General features: G+C 39.3%; 1 protein-coding gene across 2 annotated transcripts in view; it reads left to right on the forward strand.

Moving 5' to 3' along the window:
• Window positions 1-26633, forward strand: part of ADCY2 (adenylate cyclase 2) — a 226266-nt gene that overhangs the window by 197115 nt on the left and 2518 nt on the right. For both annotated transcript variants that reach the window (XM_075744769.1, XM_075744770.1), the window contains 6 exons: window positions 183-367; window positions 1924-2008; window positions 8643-8801; window positions 19440-19586; window positions 20753-20860; window positions 22914-23028. In XM_075744769.1, the coding sequence (XP_075600884.1) occupies window positions 183-367; window positions 1924-2008; window positions 8643-8801; window positions 19440-19586; window positions 20753-20860; window positions 22914-23028 (799 nt within the window). The remainder of the gene's footprint in view (window positions 1-182; window positions 368-1923; window positions 2009-8642; window positions 8802-19439; window positions 19587-20752; window positions 20861-22913; window positions 23029-26633) is intronic.

Here is a 26633-nt window from a genome sequence, read left to right on the forward strand (position 1 = left end):
ATACCAACATCTATTTGTTATTGACTGTCTGTAAACCATAATGTCCTAGGTTGTGATAGATTCCATGCTTAAGTGGTCAGTCAATAATTTGTTTTTTAAACTAGCCTGAGCATTTTATTATGTATGATTTCTTACTTAAGAGCCAAATTCTAATTTTTTTCTATTTGATTTTTCTTTGCCAGTATTTTATATACAGCTGCATATTAGGGCTCATTTCCTGCTCTGTTTTCCTGAGGATAAATTATGAGTTGAAAATGGTGATAATGTTGATTGCACTGGTGGGCTACAATGTTATCCTTCTGCACACTCATGGGGCCATGCTGGATGACTACAGCAAATTTATGTATGCAATGGCACCTCTTAAAAGGTAGGTGGATAACTCCAGTCCTTCTGAAATTAATAGAAATTAAATACTACATATGGCAGTTCTTATGTCATTAAACAGATTTTTTTTATATGTGTTTGCCTATATAATCTACAAGTCACAATTTAAAATCATTGCCATGCTGCAGTTAATATATGATTTAATGTCACACCTCAGAGCATTAGAATAAAATAAACAAGTCTGGGCAAGGTGTTTAAACCACATTCTATAGGAAACAAAGTATGGTTTAATTTGTATTTTGTAATAAAGACCATTAAGAAGTCATTGTTAACGTCGTTAACGCCTACGGCTGAACATAATTATGGCTGTTAAAGCATATTTGCTGCAAGCCAAAGAGAATCAACTTCCTCAGAACTAGTACATTGTCTTAAAACTTTACAAATGCAGTCTTAGCTATTGAAAAAAATGAGTAGACCAGAGTTTGGATTTTTTTTGCTGTGCTTGCAAATTTGTATGTTAAATTTTCAGTGAGCCTGCTGATATCCTCATTATAGGTGATAATATATAAGACCAAAATTATGCCTCCAATGCTAAGTATTGCTGCGTAAAATAATTTTTGGACACATGTAATTGCTACCTCATTTTCAAAACAAAGAGGTGATTCTCTTCTATGTAGGCGGAGTGTGCAGTGCACACGCCACAACAGAAAAACTGAATATTCAGAGTAGAGTTTTAGTATCATTTTTTCTGTGCTGTAAACCACTCAAGATCTTTAGGACAGGGAGATAACCATGGAAAAGGATCTAAATTTAAAAAAAAAAAAAAAGTATGTTTTCTTTGCTTTTAAACCTAAAGATTAAATAAACAAATACAGGTCTTTATGTTTCCATTGTGTTAGTGGAAAGGATATTTCTGTGATGGGATGGAGAACCACGTGACAGGTTAGGTTTAGCTTGTGCTTCTGGCAGCCTTGATTTTTGCCAGTCAAGCTGTGTATCTGTTGATATTTTCCTTCCTAAATCTCTCAACGAGGTTCTTTCCGTGACATCGGTAGGAGAGTGCTAGTGTGAACTATTTCCTGTTACCTCTAGTGTCTTTTCCCAAAGCAGTTTATTAAAAAAACTATACAAAACTATAAAAAAACTATACAGGAGTTTGTGCCTCCTGTAATTCTGAGGTGAAAAGGCAGCTTGGGAGTTGGGTGCTTTAGTTTCTTTTTCTTGACATTCATTGGATATGATCAAGCTCCCTGTTATGGAAGTAGCATTATTACACAAAAAACATCTCTTTTTAATCTGCCTGTATAGAATAAGCACCAAAAGCTCTCTATTTGTAAATGAACAAGGATACTATTTTTACTAAATCCTCATTTATTACTGGACTTCAAAATGTAGGCATCTTTACAGAGAATGTAGTAGAAGTAATTAAAGCTACATAATGGTAATAATATTTCATCAAATAATAAAGCATATCATATTTAAATGGTTTTAGTTTACATACCGTAAAGTAGTATAAATTGTGGTCTTCTTATTCTTGTGCTAAAGTAATTTTGTTCTAACTTTTGAGCAGCTTGCTTTACTTATATTTTTATTTTATAGGCCAGGAATACTGAAGGATCTGAAGACAATGGGCTCAATTTCTTTGTTTATATTCTTTGTCACATTACTGGTTTTGGGTAGACAGGTAAGATGCACACTTCTCTTCATCTGTATCAGTGGACACAATGCCAGCCTCCACATGCAGCCTCCCAACTTCTCAAACATTTTCTAGATTTTCTGACAAACACCTTTATTCCGTTCTGCCCCACACCCTTGCAAAGGAGTGTCAGAAGCATCTAAAAAGCTATTTTCTTTTTTGCCTTCCAATATGCCCTTAAAACTCACCGATAACTGTCATTGAGACTGTAGACATTGTGCTGATAGTGTGCTGTGACTATTGCTTGTCATGCTGACCAATATTGTCTCATAGCTTCCTGGTGTGCTCCCATCTGTCTGCATCCATCTGCTGTCTCCCTAGTTGCTTAATTACAAGCTATTTTCTTCACAGTTATTACCGTTTGATGCAGACACAGAAACAATGTAGCACGCACACAGAAGTGTACCACATGCTGAGGCCACAGTTCCACTAAAACTATGACCCAACAGGAAACTATTCTTTTTATTACCCAGTTGTGCTTTTTCGGTACAAACATGATGTCAACGGTCTTACCCTCTACAAAGTTGAGGGCAGGTGCAAGGGCAGTTCTCTCTCTAAATCCTCGGGTCTGTCCATGATCCATGGCTAAAAGCTGCAATTCCAGCCTGTTTTCCCAGGAACGAAGCAGTGCGCAAGACAGGGCTCTGAGATGGAAGAGGCAATCCATGTGAGATCTCATGAACAGCCTTTACCCCCATAGCCTGCAGCCTTGGGAAGGATCTTATCCCATACTGTCTTTAAATCACTCATTTAAATTACAATTCCTCGAAACATAATGACCATCATTTAAATTGCCAAGCAGGCTCTGTAGGTTACTAGACAAAAAATTATTATCTGACAGCTTCTCCAGTATTTGCTGTAGTGGGGAATATACTTCTTGAGTAAGAAATAATATTCTTCATCTGCCGTGCTGCTAGCACCGTGTTAGAGTTTGCTCATTTGATGACGATAGCAGATAGTGGAGCTGGAGCATAGATACTTGCACTCGGAAAGAGGGATAACTACTTCATCGCATCATTGTCCCTGTCAAGCAAGGTGTCAGATGGAGACGGTGGGTACACCACCAAGAAAAAAGGAGAGATGTAATGTCATCTTCACTGAGCAAGGAGAGTATTTCCTTGTAGGTTCAGTCACATCAACAAGAAAGTTTCTTTTTGCATACAACAACAGTGTGTGTTGTTCCCTGTCACAACAGAAAAATTATCCTGTAATGGAAAAAGTCTTCGTTTTCAGAGCTCTAGGTTCAGGATCCTTGTCATGATACCACTTGTTTGTGGCTCTTCAGTCTGTTGCCTTTTATTTTTCTGCTAATTTATTCTCCCTTAAAGAAGAAGGAGAAAAAAACCCTCTCTGTTTTCAAATACTCTCAAACAAAGTATAAATGATAACTAGAAAATGTTATGAACTAGTTTTAATACATACCTGGCATAAGACCTGCCATTTTAAGTTATTGTTAGTGATACTGACTGGTAGCAAATGCTTAGGAAAAGAATAGGGGAGGAAGTGAACCTGTGTAGAGCAACCCTTCCAGGGACGTATGCTACCCACCTTCTGCCATTCGGCATTTCTGTGGCAGCGTCTAATGGCTATTGGTTGCTCTGCTTTCTGTTACACTGTCTGATCCCTTTTTAACCCATTTTATCTTCCTGGTCTTCACAACATTGTCTGATAATGAATTTCATAATTTGATAAAAAGTCATGTGAAAGTGTCCATCTTCTTGTTTATTTTTAAACTTTCTGCTTACTACTTTCATTGAGTTGCACTTGCAGGGCACTGTCAAGCCATCTTGGCAGTGCAGGTAAAGTAAAATTCTTCCTTACCCTTCTTCCACAGAGGGTAATATGCAAATGATTTCTCTGTTTGCTATTGCATTTTTCTACTTTGCAGATAATAACATGTCTTTTCTCTTAATGTCTGATTATTTTGACGACGGTAAAGATAATAGCCACTGATGAAAAGGGTGGTCTTTTCGTTTCCCTTAAATTGGCATTGGTGCTCCTCTGTCCCCAGAGTGAGTAACCAGAAAATTAGTTTTTTTTAAAAAAGTGAATACTTTCCTACAATCCTAGCTCTGTGAACCTGCTCACCACTGGTCAGAGAGATGTGTGTCCTGATGCAAAAGCAGGAGGGGGAATGTGTGTGTCTGGTTGAATGGGAATGAAGAGAGGGAGAGCTAGTATATCGTTATATGAGCCAACTTAATTCTCAGGTTCAACAAATACTTTTAGCTGCACAGCCAGCATCCCTACTGAAATAAGTAGGCCTTCCCTCAGCTACTCATTCGTACCCTTGTATCTCCTCATTTGTACCAGCACAGCTGCCTATGGAGCTGTATAGCGGCCCAAAACAGGGAAATGATCTGGCTTAAAAATTAACCCTGGAAAATGTTTAGTTTTCAGCCAGACCTGTTTCCTGATCTGGTTTTATGGTGTGGCTGCAGCAATGCTTGTGCCAAAAAATGAGCATAGGGTGGGAGTGAGCCACCAGAAGTGAGGCAGAGAAAGCAGAACTGCTTTCTTTTGATGGTTGTGCCAGTGTAGGCTACACTATTCCCTGGCACTGAGATCAAGTGACATTTCACTCTGCATGCATGTCATTAGAGTTATTTGAATATAGGCTGACAGCTGGCAGACCATACGTTGAGAATACTCTTGCACCCTGCCCAGGCATTGCCTGGGAGAATACAGACTGGTATGGGCTAGACTGTGTAAGCAGTGTACTCACATTTAAACACTACTGAGCATTAAATCTTTCTTATGGCCCAGTCTGAATTACCACTATCAACATAGCCTGTGAATTCCTTTCTCATTAGTACCTAAAATTTAACATATCCCGTTAGTCTGTAGGCTAGGTGAGTGTTTCGTTTTTCCCATAATTGATAACGTTGTGTTTATCAACACTGAACTTCATTGGCTGTTTTACTGCCCAGATATTTATGGCAACTTCCCTCAGCCATGAAAATTGTTTATTTGTAGTCTCTGTTCTGGTTTTTTAGTGAGCTTTTATTCTGTGAGAAGATCCTTCTCTTAGATAATGTAGTCTTTTCAAGAGCCTCCTCTGAAAGAATTTAATGAAAACTTATTTCAAACCTCACTCCTATTCACATGCCCATTGACTTCTTTGTAACAAATGGAGGTATGGTTACAGAAGAGGTGTCAGCTCTTCCCCATTGTATCAGCTTCAGCTAATATGTCTAAATAGCTCTTTTCCTTAACATAGGGTTGTGGTTTTTTTCCAAAGTACCTAGCTCTGTTGTTCCCAGGGTCACACCATTTCTTTTCCAAAGATTTGCATTATATCCTTACCATTTGCCAGTTCTCTGACACTGTGACACAGCTTTTCATTTTGGTTACTTTATAGCTGATGACTTCTTGTTGGTCAACTTATTCATGGGTTCTAAGACATCTTCTGCTGATGCTCCATGTTGAGGCAGTTTCTCAGACTTGCTGTCTGTAAGTAATGGCTATGAGGTGGAATCTCCTTAGCTGCCTCAAATAAAAACCCAGGTTTATTTTCTAGTGATCTTACCTGCTTTAGTGCTGTCTTTGCTGCCCCTTTGCTGAATGTAACAGCATTCATTTCCCCTGATTATAGACACTTATGGCATAGGCAGCAACTCTTGAGCTGCTTATCTTGACTTTCTATGTGACATTATTTCAGTGAGGAGAATTAGCTCATTGTCTCACTCAGGTAAATACTGAAAATAGACCCAGGTGTGTGTCCCACTAGAATGTAAAAATATAGATAACCTCATCTCTGTGCAATCAATGAGACATGAATTGGTTCTTGTTGCACTTAACTGCGTTTGCCCAAGAAGTTACTACTGATCTGGGGTTGTGTTGCATTGCCTTGCACAGATGCATGGTGGTCTCTTGTCCTGGAGGAAGCCAGTTGCTCTGTGGTGCCCAGAGGACTGCAGTGTCCTTCATGCCTCCCTGGGCATTCCACTATGCTCACACACTGGGAAGTGCTGTCAAGTAAAGCAGCATACGGTGAAGAAGAAAAATTTTGTATCTCAAGAACTGCAGGGGCATTCTGAGGTATTTTCATTCTCATATATTGAAAAGGTTCTGGAGATAACATGTAAAGTAAGAAACAATCTTGGTTTTCACGTGACTGCAAGACTACAAAGATTGAACAGGATCTTTAATAACATATATACCTAATAGGATAGATCATGCAAACAAAAAAAACCCCACAATTTAAAGTTTTAATAAGGTAGTGCTTTTTTTTTTTTTTAAAGTCTGAATAGATATTTTAAAATATGATATGTTGACTTTTTTAATTTCAAAGCAAACTCTAGAATACATTCTGCTTTATTTTTTCTAATTTCTGAGTTCTCTTTGACATTTTTTGTGTCAGCCTAAATTTCATTCAATAAATAATAAAGCATTAAATAAATTATCTGTTTAATATTAGCTCTTAAAGAAGAAACATATTTTTTAAAACTTCAGCTTATCTAGCACCTTTTCTTTTCAATACAAAGTTGGTAGAATGTATGGATACCCAATTTCAGCTGACATCCAGTTTATCAATTTATGCAAATTCAGCATTCCAGGTTTTTGTTGGATTTTTTTCTGCATGAATATGGTTGGTGGCATTTGAATTTATCATCTATGTGGGGAACTTAGATGTATAAATATATAATACACATGTAAAACAGACATTCTAAAAAAGTGACTGCATGTATTTTGCATCATGTGGACAGTTTTGAAAAAAAAAAAATTGTTCAGTCCTTATGGGAGGGATAATTGCCATTTGATACAGGAACAATGACAGAAAGCAACAATAAAATCCTATTTCCAACTTCCTGCAGAAGCCTGTTCTCAGGTTCTCTGTTCCTTCATGTTTGTCTTTACATGTATTTAAGTCTTCGCCTGCTCTTCATTTGTTTATAATCTGTAAATATCCTTTAGTAACATGTAATTACTTGAAAATATCCAGCTTGTTTGCGTATTTGACATCCGAAGTCCAGGTTTCTGGGATGCAGCGTGATCCATTCTAAGATGTTAAGACCCATTTTATTTTCAGAACAATGTTATCTTTGTGTCAGAAGAGCCAGAATATTTCTTTTGCAGTGCATTTGAGGTCTGCATTCTGTCCTTACTAGTATATGTATCAGCACAAAAAGAATTCATCAACAAGGATTTCATGGTATGGATGATCTCTTTTGTTTTTGTAATTAAATATCTAAATAGTACCCAGCACTCATCAACCACTTTAAAGGCAACCTGAGTGTATTGCTCTCTATGCATTTAGTGGAGGCATTGTTTTCCTCTTACTATTTTTTCATCTTGCAAGTATTTGGCCGATACACTTTTTCCTTCAGCATTTTTTACCTTCATTGCTTTTTAAAAGCTTTCCAAATCATTTTAATATCATCTCATTTCAACTTTCCACTCTATCTTTGGCTGTGATCTCTACAAAATATCTATGAATCATTTTGAACTGTGACAGCCATTGTCCCATCAGGACTACTCTCATTTTTGATGTGAATGCTTGCTGACTGCTAATAACACTAGGTAGCATTTTTAGGTTTTTTTTTCTAGAATAAGATTGTCATCATAATCATGTCCTCCTGGTTAATAACATAGTCTTTATTGAGGGTCCATGATAGCATTTAAACCATTGGACTACATTGAAATAGCTCTTGATTTATATCTGCTCAAATGAGATAGTCAGGCCAGTGGAAGCTTTACTGCAGAAATAATCCCATAGACTTTACGACAAAACATTGACAATACTGAAAACAAGTAGAGCGAGCTCCACAAAAATGGATTTTTATTCATTTTTCAACATTTTTTAATGAAATCAGATCTCAAAAAAATACTGATATTCCAAGAATTTTATACATTTTCTTATAGTTCCATTTATTTTTATTGCTAGGGGTGTTAAAAAACAGTTATGAAAACTCTAGGACAAAAATGAAAGAAGGATAAAGTATTATAGAAAGCAGTGTAAAAAAACCCACAACAACCCCCCCCCAAAAAAAAAAAACCCAACCAACCAAAAAAACCCCAACAACAAAACCAAAATTCATCTGAGCTGGCCCAACTGACTGGCCATTTCTGATAATCTGACAATAATTTGATAAACTGAGGGCATATTTTATCAAGAGGCTGTTTTTTCTTGTACTGCCTCCTTTTTACCAGGCTGACTGCATAACATAAGTTCAAGTTGGTAAAAGTTAGTGTCTTCCTGAAATGCCCATTATTGTAAGTGAAATTTTACACTTCGGATAAATAAGACATCATATCAAGTTGCAAAACTGTAAATTGTTTCCGTAACAGTGTTTGATTTCTGGAATGAATCTCTACTAAAGCCTGAGAGTAAATAAGTAAATCTTCCGTTAAGGCACCTTGCAACTTTATTTTTTTCCTGAGCCTTTTTATGGGCCTTTTGGGGGGCGGGGGGATGGGATAGGGGATGGGCCTTGGAAGTTTGATGAAATGTATGTTGCATAGTGCGTGCTTGGGGTTTGATTTCTGTGGGATCTGGAATTGTACTTGAGTGGCCAAATAATAGCCTTGTAGGGGTGGTGTACTGTGCTTATTTTGTCTCTTAAACCCCAGCAGGACAAGATGCCTATTGTTTCTTTACCTCTGTGTCCTCTTGTAACAGAATGAATATTACTGTAGGTTAGACTTCCTGTGGAAGAACAAGTTCAAAAAAGAGCGGGAAGAGATTGAAACCATGGAGAACCTAAATCGCGTGCTTCTGGAGAATGTGCTTCCCGCCCACGTAGCTGAACACTTCTTGGCAAGAAACCTGAAGAATGAGGTCAGCCATCTCTGTGTATCCTCTGCTCTGTAAGAAAGCAGCGTATCCTGGAAATACCGCTTAATGCTGATTCGAACAGTAGGTCCATACAGTGAGATTATAGATTTACAGTCACTTTCATTCCCCCTTACCTACCTGAAAGGTTTCTTTACAGCACTGAATGCACCTTAGTACCTTGAAACAAAAAGTGTGAAATTATCTTAAGTGGCAATGCAGTTTGCCTTTCGAAAGAGGAGAGAAAAGGGTGAGGAGGTAGAAGGGGATGGTTGAATCAACATGGATTTAAATTTAAATCACATGCATTCAGATACTTTTTTCCTTTGTGTCAAAGTAGACCTGCATCCAGGTTCTGAATTTTCTTCTGGTGACTGGAGACCTTGCTTACTGGAGTGAAAATTAACCTTTTCCCTGAAACAGCAGCTATGTTAATTCTGCAGAGGTTCTGAACTCTAAATTACCTGTTTACTCGCTGCTTATGGACCTAATCCAAGCACCAGAAAAGTCAACCAAAAGAGCCCTATTGAGTTTGGTGGAAATTAGATCTGTTCCTAATATTACTTTACAGTTTTAATAAAGCAAAAAAGGATGAAAAAATAAAAGCATTTAGAGAGAGTAGCAGTTCTAGAGATCTTAAATGCAATAGTTTGAATTACTTTTGCATACCAAATAATTGTTTCAAAATTGACAAAAGAGGGGAGAGAGCAGCTTTAGGGATTCATTTCTGATTTCCTGAGTCAAAGAGGACAATGTCTTCCCTTTCACTGTGGTTTGCATTAAGCAGTACTAATCAGTACTTTATATCAGTACTTTAGTAGTACCTGCAAATATTCATTTGGAAGCTAATGTCGAATGAAAACTGCTGTGGGGTTCCTTTGAATCCAGTGAAGACCTTGGCTGGAAGCCAGGTTGGCTCAGCTCCAGTCCTCAGTTCAGGCATTAAACACAGCAAACCATCAGGAGATTGCTTTCTCATTTATGTGCTGTTCCATCTCAGCTCCCCAGCAGAGCAACACCATCTGCTCACCTTTGTATTGGTAACTGGATTTATATTGTCACCGCTCAAGATTCTAATGTTGGAATGAGCTTTAGTAAATTTAGTGAAGATCAGAAATTGTAATTGAGCTCTCCGATCTATCATGTCAGCCGAAGTAAAAATGATTTGACATAATTTTAGTGGCATCCCTTTAAAAAAAAAAAAATCTTGAGTTGTTTCTTGTTTTGTTTATCTTTAAACACAATTTTGAAAGAGGAAGAACCTTTCAAATCCCTGGAAATATTCAGGAATAGAAGCATCTGTCATATGTCTTCAGATTTGTTTCAATGTCAGCAAGGATGTGTTGAGCCTTAAAGGACATTCTCTGTGTGTGTATGTGTATACACCTAAGAATATGTTAGGACAGATCAAGCATTTGTTTTCTTTGTGTAGCTATTTAGGTAAACAGATACTGAATTGAACTTTGTTTCCATTTTTCTTTGTTGCAAACATTCACGTTAATATAGTTTTATGTATATTCTTTTCCGCTTAAACTTTTGAGATAAAAATTAATCTAATGGATCAATAGTCTGTTTCAGAATATTACTTCTCTTAGAAATTTATGCATGCAGCTGTATGGAGAAAAGGGAAGACAAAGTATGCTGCTGAAGAGTAGGCAACAGGAATGAAAGAAGAAAAAATGAGTGGATGAATGCTAACTGGGAGTAGTGGGACTGTAATTTCAGATGACAAACAAAGGTTTTTTCATAACAGGATGCACATTGACTAATGCTGATATGGTAAAAGCAAAGTTACCTCAGAGCAAACTGTAATAAAGGTTTGTTTGCTTTACCAGAACCTCTGAAACTGGGTTTCTACTTATAGGCTGCACGCTGGGTACCAAACAGGGTACTTTCCAGTTCAGAGAGAGAAAGATAGGAACAATTATAAAATGAAAAGCAGGAAATGGGGCCAGGACTAAATATATCTGCACCTGGCTTGTGCAGCCTTTTCCTTTATGCTGTTAGCATTCAGATCCCATATTAGTAAAAAGTGCTCAGGAGCTTTTGTGCTGCAAGCGAACTGGCAAGCACATTACTGAGCCAGAAGAATCCTGTTTCATTGACTACAGGATGGAGCCAGCACCCTACTTAGAGCAGAAATTCTGCCCCAGAGATACTGACCACCATACCCTTCCAAGAGGTAGAATGGGACCAGTTTGCCTCCTCCATCCTGAGGAGGTCTCCTGGCACTGGAGAAGAAGAGGGGACACTAAGGAGGGCAAACCAGCAGAAATTTAAATGTTATCAAAGGGGACAAAAAAAAAAAAAATGGAAAAGAAAAAAAAAAAAAAAGGAAATGGAAAAAAAAGGGTTTGACGGCAGAAGACAGGATGATTTTTTGTTGAAAGAAGCAAAACCATTCCTTCCTGGAATGGTGTTGCATTTAATTTTAGAAAGTAGTGTTTCAAGTAAAGTACTCATAGGAAAATTAAGACACTCAATTGCTACAGCCTTTATTATGAATGATCAAAATAAACTAGCTGGGAATGCCTCCTTAAAATTCTCTAACATTTATTGTGACAGCCACAATTACTACTCATCTGGTTATAAACAGTGTCATTTGTTGTTGTTGTTTCCATGCTGGTACTATGCTATAGAGCATTAGTGGGGATGGATATTGCCCCAGTATTAGAGAGGAAGGAAGGATCATAGAATCATGGAATACCAGGTTGGAAGGGACCTCAAGGATCGGCCGGTCCAACCTGTCTTGGCAAAAGCTCCATCTAGACAAGATGTCCCAGCACCCTGTCCAGCTGGAATCTTAAAAGTGTCCAATGTTGGGGAATCCACCACTTCCCTGTGGAGATTATTCCAATGGCTGATTGTTCTCATTGTGAAAAATTTTCCTCATGTCAAATCAGAATCTCCCCAGGAGTAACTTGCACCTATTACCCTTCATCTTTTCCATGTGACTCCCTGTAAAAAGGGAGTCTCCATCTTCTTTGTAGCTACCCTTTAAGTAGTGGAACATGGTGATAAGGTCTCCCCTAAGCCTTCTTTTCTCAAGGCTGAACAAATCCAATTCTCTCAACCTTTCCTCCTATGGCAGGCCTCACAGTCCTTTGATCATCTTTGTGTCCCTTCTTTGGACCCTCTCCAGCCTGTCCACATCTTTTTTGTATAGTGGGGACCAAAACTGAACACAGTATTCCATAAGTGGCCTGACAAGCCCTGAGTAGAGTGAGATAATGACTTCTTTATTTCTGCTGGTGATGCCCTTGTTGATGCAACCCAGCATTCTGTTATCTTTCTTTGCCACTGCAGCACACTGTTCACTCATATTGAGCTTGTTGTCTGCCAGGACCCCCAGGTCCTGTTCCACAGAGCTGTTCTCCAACCAGGTTGATCCCAGTCTGTGCTGCACTCCTGGATTATGTTTTCCCAGTTACAAGACCTTACACTTGTCCTTGTTAAACTTCATAAGGTTCTGGTTAGCCCACTCTTCCAGCCTATCTAGGGCTTCCTGCAGAGTGGCTCTCCTTTCCATAATGTTCACTTCCTCCCTCAGCTTGGTGTCATCAGCAAACTTCACCAGGGTACACTTGATCCCATCGTCCAGATCACTTATGAAGATATATTAAACAGTGTTGGGCCCAGTATTGATCGCTGGGGGACCCCACTTGTGACAGGTTGCCAGTTTGAAAAGGAGCTATTTACCACAACCCTCTGGGTGCAGCCTGTCAGCCAGATCACCACCCACCACATGGACCACTTGTCTAGACCGTAACACATCAGTTCCTCTAGGAGGAGGCTGTGAGGAACTGTATCAAAAGCCTTGGAGAAATCCAGGTAGACAATGTCCACCGCTCCCCCCACATCAACTGAGCAGGTTACTTTGTCGCAAAAGGCGATCAGGTTTGACAAGCACAATTTGCCCTTGGTGAATCCATGCTGGCTTTTCCCAATCACATGCTTCATCTGACCTGTGATAGCCCACAGGAGGATTCATTCTGTAACTTTCCCAGGGACTGAAGTAAGACTGATGGGCCTATAATTTCCTGGATCCTCCTTTAGGCTCTTCTTGTAGATGGGTTTGACATTAGCCTTCTTCCAGTCTTCTGGGGCATCCCCCAATCTCCACAGACTCTCAAAGATTATGGAGAGCCTCACAACGACATCAGACAGCTTGCTTAACACCCTCAGGTGGTTATCGTCAGGGCCCATCGATTTGTAGGGGTCAAGCTCCTGTAATAGTTCACATACCAACTCTTCCTTCACTGACAGCACGTCTGTGTTTCCATCGACCTGGATTTTTGTTCTTAAGGCCTGAGGCCAAATGGTGTTGGTAAAGACAGAGGTGAAGAAGGTGTTGAGAACCTCTGCCTTTTCAGTGGTGTTGGTGACTAATTCACCTCTCCTGTTTAACAGTGGGCCAATATTTTCCTTTTGTTTCTGCTTGTTGTTTACATACCTGAAGAACCCTTTCTTGCAGTTTTTGACATCTCTGGCCAATTTCAATTCGAGCTGAGTTTTTGCTTTTCTGACTGCATCTCTGCATGCCCTGGCAACACCCTTGTGGTTCTCAAGGGGTATTTGTCCACTTTTCCATCTCTGGTTCACTTTCCTTTTGGTTTTGAACAGACTCAGAAGCTCACAATTAAGCCAAGGCGGTCTCTTGCTCTGCCTACTTTCCTTACCTTTAACGAGGATGAACTGGTTTTGTGCTTCCAGGAGAGCATTTTTGAAAAACTCCCAGCACTCACTAGCTCCTTTATCCTCCATGGAAGCTTCCCACAGAATCCCTCCCAACTGAGCTGTGAGTGAGCTGAAGTTTCCTTTTCTAAAATGTAAACCCTTTGTCTTAGTACTAACCTTCAGCGTGCTCAGCAGGCTCCCAAACTCCACAATATTGTGATCACTGCAGCCAAGGCAATCACTAGCCGAGATATAACAAAGTAGGTTTTCTTGGTCTGTGAGTAGCAAGTCCAGCAGTGCCTCATTCCTGGTTGGCACATCTAGCATTTGTATGAGGAAGCAGTCCTCTACGCATTCCAGGAACTTGATGGATGACATATGAGCTGCTGTATTCTTCAAACAAATGTCTGAGTAGTTGAAGTCACCCATAAGAACCAGGGACCCAAATATTGCTGCATTTGCCTTATCGTCTTGGTTTGGAGGTCAATAGCAGATGCCTACTGTAAGGTCCCCCTTGGAGATGACCCCTCTGATCTTGACCCAGAGGTATTTGATAGGGCTTCCTAAATTGCCATATATTCAAGGTTCTCCTTAACATAGAGCACAACTCCTCCTTCTCTTCTTCCCAGCCTATAGCCATCTATCATGATCCTCCAGTCATTTGAGTTGTCCCACCATGTTTCAGTTATTTCTATGATATCATAACTTTCTGACTGGGCGTGGAGGTTCAGTTCCTCCTGTTTGTTCCCCAGGCTGTGTGCATTGGTATACATACACTTCAGGTGGTTGGTCTTCTGGTTCTCATCTTAGGAGGCAGCTAAGGAACATTTGCTCTGGTTGGCCTAGCTTGTTCCCCAGTCAGATGCGATGGCACGAGCGTTGCCACTTTGGACCCTACCCCTCCAGTCCTTCAGTTTAAAGCCCGCTTCACCAAGCTGGCCAGCCTGCTGCCAAAGATTCCCTTGCTTCTTCTAGACAGGTGGATCCCATCCCTCCCTAACAGGCTATAGTCATTGAAGAATGTCCTGTTACCATAAAAACCAAAACCCTCACAACAGCACCAGCCACGAAGGCAGAAGTTCATTTGCATTACATGTCTATTTCTGGCTGCACCCTTTCCTCTAACGGGTAAAATGGAAGAAAAGATAACCTAGGCATCAATACTTTTCACTTGCACCCCAGGGCTTTGTAATCTTCCTTGATTCTGCCCAGAATGACTGCTTGTGGTGTCATTCATGCCCACATGAAAGAGTAGCAGTGGATAGTAGTCTGTGCTCTTGACAAGTTGTGGCACCCTCTCAGCAACATCTCAGACCTTAGCTCCCGGAAGGCAGCATACCTCTCATGACTCCCTGCCAGGGAAGCAGATGGGCACCTCGGTGCCCCTTGACAGACAGTCACCCACTATGAGTGCTCATCGTTTCTTTTTGTGGTATCCACTGTATGCTGCTGGTACAGTTTGTCCTTTCAGGCCTTGCTCGTGGGTGTCTACAGCTGTTAAAACTTCATATCTGTTTTTGGTTGTGATGCTGAAGGATGGAGACTGAAGCAGAGTCCTGTTTTTGGGGATCACCAGGGTCCAAGGCACCTCATTCTCTGTGGTGTCCACCACAGGAGCATGGTTCTGAAACCACTTATCTATCTCCATCTCGGCCCCTCAAATACTCCTCAGATTTTTAACTGTTTCCTGCAACTCAGCCAGCTGATGCAACAGACCATCAACCTGTGCACATCTTTTGCAGGTACTTGCCTTTTCTCCAGGAGAAGGGTCTGGGCACTCACTGCAACCTGCCATCTGTACTGAAGTCTCCTTTCTTACCAGTTCCATCTGGGTGGAAGCATCAGACATCTCGGGGGCTTTCTCTGTAGAAAAACAGGTTTTAACTCTGAGGCGAGTGCCCACCATCCTGGCAGAGACCTAAAGCTGTTCCCTGGGCTGGGGGCCTACAAGCAGGCACACAGCCCTTCTCAGGCGCCTTTCTGCACAGAATGCTGTGCAAGCTGCAGCGCCCTCTCTGTGCGCTCTCTCCATCCTGTTTGCACGCCCTGTTCGCAGCGTTCCTGGTCACTAGTGCTCCCCAGGGCTGTGTGAGTAGAAATGGGATGCTGTTGCTGCACTTCAGCATGCTTGAGTGTTTACACATAATGTGTTTTTTTGTTTTTGTTTTTGTTTTTTTAGGTAGAGGAGAGGAAGGAGTGATAACTCTGGTTACAGAAAAAGATTTGTGTCTGTAGCTCTAACAGTCAGGCACACAACCCTTTCTTACAGGTTGATTGTCCTGCTGCTGGGTGGACAGCCAAGAGGATAAAGCTCACTGATCTTCCTGTGCACAGCAGCACTTTTACTTGAATCTCTGCTCCTGTCTTTTGCTCAGTCATATTTTTCTTCCTGATGACTCTGCATTGTGCAAGTTGCCATGACTTATTCTGGGCAACACTTCTGCTTTCAGGGAAGACAACAAAGGCACTTCCTAATAGCTAATTAGGGCCCTACATTTAATGTCTGTAAGAGTGTTTTTTTCAGTGGCAATCACAGTAAGACAGGAGTTGCCACCCGTCAGCAGTCCAGTCAACTGCAGGGCCCAGGCAGTATCCACTGTTAGATAGTTCAGCAAAAGTTGGAGGAACCGCTGAAGATTAATGTGCGATTCACCCGTCTGTTTTTACCTGTGAATGTAAGGGTATATTTTGCTTCTGCAGATGCTTTTTATACACTTCCTAGTTATGCATTTTTCTAGTATTCACATAAGCATTCAGGTTTGTAATCCTCTAAGCTCTTGTCATCATGTTGTTGAATAGCAATGAAATATACATTTAGATATCTCTTTTGTAAAATATTTTTCCTTATTCTACTTATAAATGTCCTATTTATCTTCTGGTTCCTGTATTATGAGATGGTAAAACGAATCCATCTTCTACCATCTCTGCTTCATATTATTCAATAATATCATATGGCTGCAGCACTGCATAGTTGGTCTCCTTTTCCTGTAAGTGTTCAGTTGTAGCTCCTAACAGACCTGTATTCTTACAACTTGAAGTTATAGTCTCAAATAAATGTTTGCATGTCATTAGTTTCCATGTACTATTTCAGATATGGCACTGTCCTAGTATCACCTCTGTGCCTAGATTTTGTCTCTTTCACAAACTTTACAGCCACTACCTCATCAGTAGTGTAATTCTGGCACGTTTTACATTCTCAAGATGCAAAATCAGCAGGATTCAATAAAGCAAATAAACCAGCTGCTATCTAATGTTTATATGGTAAATTTAAACAACTTTTTTTTACTAATTAACAGAATCTCTAGGACAATAGAACTCTATTAATTTTAACTGTACTATTATTTTGGCTGGATTTAACTTACTGGATTTTTCAAACTGGTAGGAATATAAACAAAAATTATTATTATTTTTTTAATTTGATCACAGATGTATACAACTTGTTTATTTTGTCAGGTCAAGTTTCAAAAGTATATGTAATAATCCGTGTTTTGTGTATTAATTATCTACATTCTGCTATAATTACTCTTGTATCTCTCTCCAGTCTTTTATATAACACTGTGAATTTTCCCTTCTGTATTACCAAGGCCTTATATTTTTGATGCAGTCCTCTTTTAATAACCAGCACCATGTGTGTGGCCTGAATTCCTTCATCCAAAACTAAAATCAAGTTACAGGGAAAGGTAACTTGAAGAAATAGAAGGAAAGCTGAGTTAACCACAGAATGTAATCTCTGTACCTATTCTGCTAACTTGCCTATGAAAAGCACTCAGCACATCACATCTTAACTTTTTTTAGTATATTTATATGCAAATGTTACTATAGCTTCAGCGTAGACATGCCTGAGGTAAATTTGAGGTAGGTAGATGTGAAGTAAAATGCAGACTGCAAAAGCTAAACATTTAGCCTATTATCTTCTTCTGCTGCTCCACTTAACTAATTTCAAGCTAATTTGAGTAGATCTGCACCAAGTCTAGGTGCATACATACTCAAGAAAGCCACCAGTGTATGTCACTGCAGTATTACAGAGTGGACCTGGTTTTAAGTGTGAGAGACTGAAGAGAGGTCATTTTGAGGTCATTGTCTGAGGTCATTGTGTCCATCTGGCATTAAAATGACCTTACAGATAGGCGCATCTGCTGTACTGACTATATAGGACATATCGGATGACTGCACTCTCAAATTAAGTACTTCAGTTAAGTGCTTAAATTGCCTAAATTCAGTTGACGTCATCCAGCCAGAGAGGTTCCCTCTCCCCACCATTTGATTACTTTATTATATGGATTAAATTTATTAACCAGGTGTTCATGGAGATGGATAAAATAGATGGCAGAAAAATGTTATCACCGTATTGGTTCTTCATGAAAAACTCTCTTGGCAAGAGGACAATTGAGATCCAGAAATCCTTTGAAATTTAGTAGCACTCTGACAGTGAACTCATCAGCTTGGATATTTTGTTTAGTTGCTTTTCATTTGCACAATCAGGTCACTTTAAAGTGATACTGATTTTGTATATATGGCTGGATATGAGGTACATATATCAGGTGTATATATGTAAGTTGGATATCAGGTACAGATGGGCCATTTCAGGTTTAAAAATATAAATAATAATGGTAAATTGCAATTATATATTCCATCCCCAGTGCACAGTCATGGTGGACCTTCAGTGATGATGTGGTTATGGAATCCTTAGAAAACAAAGGGGCAGAAAAATCTAGTAATAAATCATCTGCCTTCTCCAGCTGCCTGTGTTCCTCCCTGTCCACCATTATTTTCATGTTTGCCCAGAAACTTCACTCACGCTTGTTCTGGGATGAGGTGGTCAACAGTTTTCTCATAGTTCTGCTATTTTTCAGTTATACATCACCAATAGAGATTCACTATATCTGTACACATTTGTGTAGAGACACACCACATTCTTTCGAAAAGAAACGTACTGCCAGTGAAATTAAAAAAAACAACAACAAACAAAAACCTTCCATAAGTAAAAAGGGAAATAATATTTGATGCTTTTTGAAATCACAGAACAAATCCTATTCACCTTATTCACATGAGTATTGAAAACCTTGGTTTACTCAAATAATAACTTGAAAAGATTTTACTTTATAGTAGCTTACAGCATCTTTTATTGTTGTCGCTACCTTTGTGTATAGATATTATTTTTCAAAAAAGTATTAGTTTAATAAATATTATTTCTTTCCTTTTTTCAGGATGTGAATTTATACTGAAAGAAGAGATATTCTAAAGTTTAAGGGCAGTAGAGCAGAAACTGAAGCAGGGGTGGGGGTGTTGGTCATTTTTAGCACCAGAATATTCCAGTGGAGCAGAGGTGCTCTCATTTCAGTGGTCACAGAAGATAGTGCAGAATCTGACATAAATAAGTTTTAGTTCAGGTGACTTCTTTCCCTTTGCCTCAGCTCCTTGTTATAGAAAAGAAATGACAATTATTTTGTCCTGTTAGGCATCTTGTCATTTTAGCTTAGGAACTATCAGGATTATGTTGCATTATGCATTTGTAGTGCATTGGGTTTGTGATTTCGGTTCAGTTTTCTAGTTATTACAATAACACAAACAGCTAATTATACATTAGAGATTATTTTGCAAAATATAGTTTCAGCCATGCAAGCCAGATGAACTTCTTTACATGAGAAGCCTCAGAAATGGGCCCTATCTAATAAATCAGTGAACATTTTATGTTCATGGAATTAATGTTCAGGAGAAAAAAAAGGTAACTTTAAATCACTACAATATTTTCAGTGGTATATTTTGAGTATCTTTAACAAACAGGTTTATAAACTGTTTAAAATTAGTAAGCGCAACTAAATGTAAAAAACCAAACACCATCTTAAGGCATTCCAGCCACTGCAATGTCACCCTTTTCAGCACCAGGACACTGCATATTCATAAGGAAAATTTTATCTAGAGCTGAGTATGACATTTTTTTTCTCTATGCCATTTTCTTTTGGACAGGATCTATATCATCAGTCATATGACTGCGTCTGTGTCATGTTTGCCTCTGTTCCGGATTTCAAGGAATTTTACACAGAATCTGATGTAAATAAGGAAGGCTTGGAATGTCTCAGGCTGCTAAATGAGATCATTGCTGACTTTGATGATGTATGTACTTCTAACAACAATCAACATATGGTTTCAATCTTAATAACCCAGGGTATGCAACAGTAAGCAAACATACTTGAAAGAGAGAGTGGAAGAGCTGTCAGAAAAGAACTTTTGTGTGCCTAGTCACGTGGAGATTACTTACAGGGAGTATTAAAGGAAAAAGAAAATTATTTGGGATAAATCAGATATTGATCTGACATCATACTCAATTGCTTTTGATTAGCTATAATGAGAATCCTATGTGTATATCTGATGGAGAAATTTTTGCCCTTTAGCTGCAGTTCATGAAGCAGTCATATTACATGCCATATATTAACTACAGTCTCTAAATACTAGTGCCTAAAATCAGGTACGTAAATCTATGTCCCCTAAAATGATACAGCTTTGTGTTATACCTGATCAGTGTTGGTCTCATTATATGGAGTGCTGATCAGTTAATACATGAGCAACTCAGGGGATTGTGTAAGTTTAAATGTTCTGTTCTCTGAAGTTACAAGCAAGTACAGAGTATGACTACAGATGGATTGTGAAAAGGCAGCTGTGAAGGTCTCAAGGAGAACAGTATTTGTCTTAAAGAAAGTAATTAGTGATGAAGATACCAGAAAAAGGCGTTAAGATAGCGTCATGACTCAGAAAGCACAGTCTGGATTTGTGGATCTGGAACTATAGAGGGTATTTCAGCAGCAAAACCATTTGGAGAACATTGGAATATCCAAAACAACCTGGGATATGAACTAAAATCCTTGGATTTTAGTCCCATTGGCATGGACTGTCCCATTGGCATGGAAGATATGCTTACTTTCAGAAAGCTGCTTAACTGTTGTCTTGCATGATGACACAGTTCCAATATCGAACGAGTGCAAAGTCTACTGACTTTTAAGAGCTGTACGCACAATAAAGTAGAATTTATTCTTATTACTATGAATTTAGTCCCTTTATAATAAAAAGGTATTTTAACAGTCAGAAATTCCCTTTCCTTGGAGGCTTTAACCATTGTTTTATCCATCCTTAAGTCCTTCAACCTGTATATATTTGTGAAGCCATTTGAGGTCTATTAAGAGACTGTTATAAGAACTGATGCTCTGAATGCTGTTAAAGTAACAATGCTGTTAGACTAACAAGGCTGCTGATCTGAATAATAAATAACCATCCTTGTTTTACAGTTATTGTCAAAGCCAAAGTTCAGTGGAGTTGAAAAGATAAAGACCATTGGAAGCACTTACATGGCAGCAACAGGATTAAGTGCTACACCCAACCAAGAACAGTGTCAGGTACAGAAAAGATTCCTGCTTAATAAAAAACATGTTCAAATGAAGGCTAAAATTCTGTTCATTAAACTGCAGGTTATGTATAATGTTGTGGCCTAGTTTTTTCTTACTAACTTAGATTGTATTGTACTGGACAAGTGTATACTTTAGTAGTCTGTGAATTATTGTTCTTCAGATCGTGGTTTGAAAATGCCACCTCTGTATTTGCTAAGTCTAAACCAGGCCTTCCACTCTAACTATAATAAAGCATTTTATTCCTACATGCTGCAGCAGAACTGGATTTATAGAGTGTACAAAAGACTGCAAGAATGAGCATTTTCCATTGTAATCTGGGAGGGATGAGAAGCCATACTAACCATACACTTACAAACCCCTCCGGCTCAGCATTGAGAACGTGTTCCTTTGTTTCTGGTTTACTTAATAAGGTAGGACTGGGAACTGCAGTCAGTAGAAATTAAGTTCGGAGAAGCAACTTATAATTTTTAAGCAAAACCCTTGCTTTTGCCATGATCTTTAGAGTACTACAGGTTAGCGACAGAGAGGCAGCAATTATGAATCAACACATTCTCTGCTAAGGATTAATGTGCTCTTGCCAAACTCATGTTCCTTCTAGACAGAAGCAATTAACGCCTGAACTATAGACCCTAAAGATCCTGAGGACAAAAAAAGAATTATTTTAAATTACCTCTGACATTTAATACAGGGAGGTGAAGGGGATAAAGGAAATGCAGAATTGTAAACTGGAGATGAGAAGACATAGAGGAGCTTTCAATCACAAGTAAAACTAGCAAACACAGGAAGAAATTTATTGTTTGAGTTACCTCCACAAACTGTGAATCAAGAGATCCAAGTTTTAATGTTCCTTTGGTGACTTAGTACACATTTTCAAAAGAAACCCACCAAAACTCAGCAGCCTTCAGTCCAGATGCCCAAAGATCCACAGATACTGCAGCACGTAGTGTGGCAGTGACTGACTGCTAGGCATACTGCTGGGAACAGCCCCCAGCTTAAAACAAGCACTCAAGGAAGACTAAGTGCCTAAGGAGGGGGTCTGAATACATTAACTGAACAGAAAACCATCTGTCTTAGCTAGGAGTGAACTCCAAAGGAAACAGGCTTCATTCATCTAAACAGCTGCTCTGGCAAGCACCACTACTGTCCCACCTAGGCTGATGCATCTACTCTATGAATCATCTCCTGAAGTTGTCATCTGTCCATCTCTTCTGTCACTTTATCTCAAGAAATGAGGAAGATTCAGTCATTTCTCATAATGATCAGTGAGTCCATCTCTTATGAAGTCACTCTCTTGTCAAGGTCCTACCCTGTGCTGTGGGAGCCTGAAAATCAATTTTTTCCTCAGCCTGAGGGGACTTAAACCAGTACTTAAAAATCAGGCTACACTGTTGATGTACAAGGAGAAATTAAGTCTACAACCTTTATAAGTGGTAGAAAATCTAAGCTAGTAAATTAAGCAGAGAGGATGGGTATTGTATTTTATTCATTTTCAGGTCAATTAGATGTTCTCAGAGGTGCTTGCTTATCTACCAGATGAGAGCAGTGGAGGAACTCAAAATTGTGAATTTCACTGGAGCTTAAGCATTAACTAGGGTGCTGAGCTGTGCAACGATGAGAGGGAGGAGTCTCTGTGGGGTTGTCCACAAGCATTATTTATTATTATAGGGCATAAAATAAAAGCAGACACTTAGAGAAAATTAATAGGCAAATCCTAGGCACATATAGACATTGAGTGCCTGTAGGATTAGATAGCAGCTAATCAGTTATTTGACAATCAAAACATTAGATTAGACATGTTTTGGATCTATCATCTCTACACTGCCTGCCTATGTAAGTAAAATGCATCCTGGTCTATTGGCCATTGTTTGATCTAACTGATGGTGGACAGGCACCATCTTCTACATTACTTTTCTTCTGCTGCCTGCTGGCATAGGACATCCCTAAGGGTTTAAGTGCTTTCAAGAGTATTTAGTTGTATTCTCACAGCAACTAAGGCTAAGGAAAAATATTTTATTCTGTTTGTTTGGCTGTTTAAATTTAGGAACCTGAACGACAGTATATGCACATAGGAACCATGGTGGAGTTCGCATTTGCCTTGGTGGCGAAACTGGATGTCATAAACAAGCATTCATTCAATGACTTCAAGTTACGAGTAGGTATGTATCACAGGATTTTTATGAGAATATCATGGAGAAGGGGCACAATTTAGTGTGAAGTCCGAGCTGATTAAAGTGTTAGCAGGACTGAACAAAAGGGACATGAAAGTAAATATCGCTATCTTTACCCTGTTTAAAGGCAGCCTATGTGGTACTGCCCATTAACCAGAGCTGCTGCTGTGGCGAGGAGTTTTTCAAGGCAGGACTAAGAAAAGGGCAGTATTCCTAAGTAAAGAATGGTTGAAAAATACATTCCCATGGCTTTGAATCATTTTATAGTAACTCTATAATAATTATTTTAGAGGTTGTTAACCACATAATTTTTTTTAAGTTTATCAATACCAAAGGACACAAGAAGACTCTAGAGGGGGCTTTACAAAACCATATAAATGGTTTTAGAGGAAAAGAGTTGTAAGAGGCCAGTGAGGCTGGAATTTGAAATGGTTTAGATCTACTAAACTCAAGCAAGCATACAAAAATGCACCCTTTCCTTCCTAGTGTTAGACAAAGAAGGATATTTCTCTTCTTTGTTATTCTGTGGTTATTGACAAGTAAGAGCAAAGATGACTAGTTGATTATATTTGAAAGGGTTATGCCTTATATTTCAGCTCCTAATTGCGTCTACTTGTGTGTCATAGTATTTTAAAAAAGAAATAGGCAGCTGCAGTAAGCCATGGAAAGCATGATGAAATAAATGAATTCAGAGCTGGTCAAGAACCCTATGTTCCAAAATGTTTATTTCCTGATAGCAATACACAGCAGTTTTACAATGCAATATGTAACTTGGAAAGTGTGAAATGAAAGCAGTAAATAAATATTGGAAACCCATAAATCCTGTAAACATGTCAGAAGTATTTGATTTCCAACAGTTATTCTCCTGTCTTGTCTTTTTCTTGCTGTGCCACTTGCTTTTCCTTTCGGCTGCTCCTCTCATGTTTATTTCACAGTGCCACCCACTGGCAAAACTTGCTATCTTCTGACTTGAAATAGTCATGTGTTCCTGAGACCACTCCTTTGCCAGTATGTTTTGTATTCCTTGGTAGAGTTAAAAAATAATAAAGCAAATCTGAAGTATGCTTCCTTCTCAAAGTGTTACAGAACTTGATGGGTTTAAAAAAAAACTTGTAGAGATAACATACTTCTGTACGGAATAAAAGTTCTCTTCTTGCCATAGATGACACATGTCACATTCTTGCAAACATATCAGCAGTGTCAGTACAGATAAACACTGCTGAGTGTCAGGGCTAAATCTGCAAACTGATTAAAGCAACACTGAATCCTTTAAAGTGGGGATCAGGAAGCAAACTTTCTAGAGGAAAAAAAAGATACCTACTTGTGATTTTTAAAGTGTTTGCTACAGGTTCCAGAGAAGTCAGACTTCTTTGCTTCATGAAATGAGGAATTATTAAATCTACAAAGGGACACAGGCCCCAAACTGACACTTTTGCCACTTCAATCCAATATAGGTACCACTGAGATCTTCACTTCCCATCTTCACTTCCCTTCTCCACTTTCCCCCGCCCCCCAGCTGGTCATGAAAGCATCTGATAACCATAGCAATTACAGCCACAGAAACATTTAAACATCTAGCTCCCACTGTAAGACTTAAACCCAAACTGCCATTTGTAAAAGCCTTCCTCAGCCAGCATCTAACTCCAGAATTGTTGCAACTCACTAGAGGTCTCAGCTTTCAACCTTCATTTTCTGTGAGTGCCTGAAACACTAGTTGTGCCTTAGGAGGTACACAGCCTACCCTGACGTTGTCAGACAAGGGAGAGGGGCACCGAGATTACATTTCAGGCATTCCTCCTGTTCTGTTAGCTAAGGTGCTTGATTTATTAGACAAGCTTAGATGCACTTTTGTGGCAAGTTTTGCACAGGTACTGCTTTTTTTCCCAAACAGAATAGAGGCTGACATGTTGTTTTCCATATAGCTCATGGTTAGAACATTTGTCTGTGTTGTAGGTGAACTTAATTTGGTTCCTGCTTTTGGCTGAGGCTGCTCAAGCGTGAGGATCTCTGTTCCCTGGAGAATGCTATGAGTCCAGGCTGTAGGATACTTTGGAATGAGATATTCTCTGTCTGTCCTGCTGAACAGTATTTGCCTTTTCCTGGAATAATTAAATGTCGCTTTTGATACAAGAGAAAGAGACAGATGGTATCACCCTTTGTTAGAGCATTCATCTGGACTGACAGTACTACTTTTCCAGCCTTGCCCCACAAACATTCACATGTGTCATGTGGAGGAGACCCGCAGTAGCAGGAATGATGTAGAGCAGCACATCCAGAATGCCTGGGTGGCCAAAACACATTCCTAAGAGATGCAGGCAGAAGTCTCCTCAAAGGAGGAGGGATCTGAAGCTGGCTCTCCATCCCCTGAGGTATTACTCAAACCATCAGCAGTGGTGGTTCAGGAAGGAGGTTTAAAAAAAAAGTCACCTCCTGCCCCTTGTATTTTGTAGGAAAATCCCACCACACTGCCCTAACTTCTGGACCATGGCAGAGAGTATGCCACACAAATCTCTTCAGTATTCCCTACTAGCCAGCTTGGGCTACTCAGCAGATGGCTTCTGTGGATTCCAGTCCCAGGCCCCTAGTGCTTTCTACACGTTGGATGTCACGAAGCAGACAGACATACCCATGGCTTGGTTGTTACTGCAGAGTGTTGCAAGGCCTAAGTCACTTTGTGCATTTAATCCCAAGCATTTAGACAAGTATTTATTTGGTTCTATCTGGTATTCCTTAGGGTTTGTTTATTTCCTCAATTTTTTAAATTTAACTGCTACAGTCACTTTTTCCAGGGTTTCCAAATGACTTATAGCATGGTTGCTAGCCCATGCTGCCATGTTGGATATGATCCATACTAGGTGATCCAGCTCTGAGATGCCTCTTTGTGCTACAATCACACTTTCATTTTGCTGCATAGATACATCCCTAGTGATGGTTTCTGTCAAGGAATTAATAGAAGTCAGTTATGATCCACAGATGTGGAGATAATTTTAGAAATCCAAACTGCTCACTTGTCCAGGGTGTATTTCTCACTAAGTGTAACTTGGCTTTCCTGCTCATCAGTATGTATAGTTACAATTATAGTATATTTGATGCTGGTTGACGATAGTACTTTTGATTTTGTTTCCTGGTTTCCTTCCCTACTAGCACAGTACAACCCACTCCCTTTACAAACGTAACATAGGACACAAACTGACTGCAAGATAAAAAAATGCCTGGAGTCAAATGAGGGGCTGTACTGTGATGTTCTTCACTCTTACAGTGTGCATTCCAGAGCTAGCAATTTGTTACTCTTGCTCCATGCTTAATCAAATTATTTGAACGCATATGTTTATACTGCAGTTATTTAGGACCATTCTATGGGCAATCCAGCCTTCAGAACAAGGCTTCAAATCCTTCCAGCTCATTCACATTAGTTTATTCTATACTAAAGAAGCAAGGAATACTGTAAAAGTCATTTGGTTTGGCCATCAACTATTGCAGAGAGGAGAAGTCATTTTCACTACAAGTAGAAATGAAAAGAAATTCTGTTTTCCCAGAAGCTGGTGCTCTCCCACAGTGTGTTCCTCATGCTAATAAAGGCAGTATCGTTATTA

The sequence above is a fragment of the Balearica regulorum genome, chromosome 2 (genome assembly GCF_011004875.1).
Source record: "Balearica regulorum gibbericeps isolate bBalReg1 chromosome 2, bBalReg1.pri, whole genome shotgun sequence".
NCBI lineage: Eukaryota > Metazoa > Chordata > Aves > Gruiformes > Gruidae > Balearica > Balearica regulorum.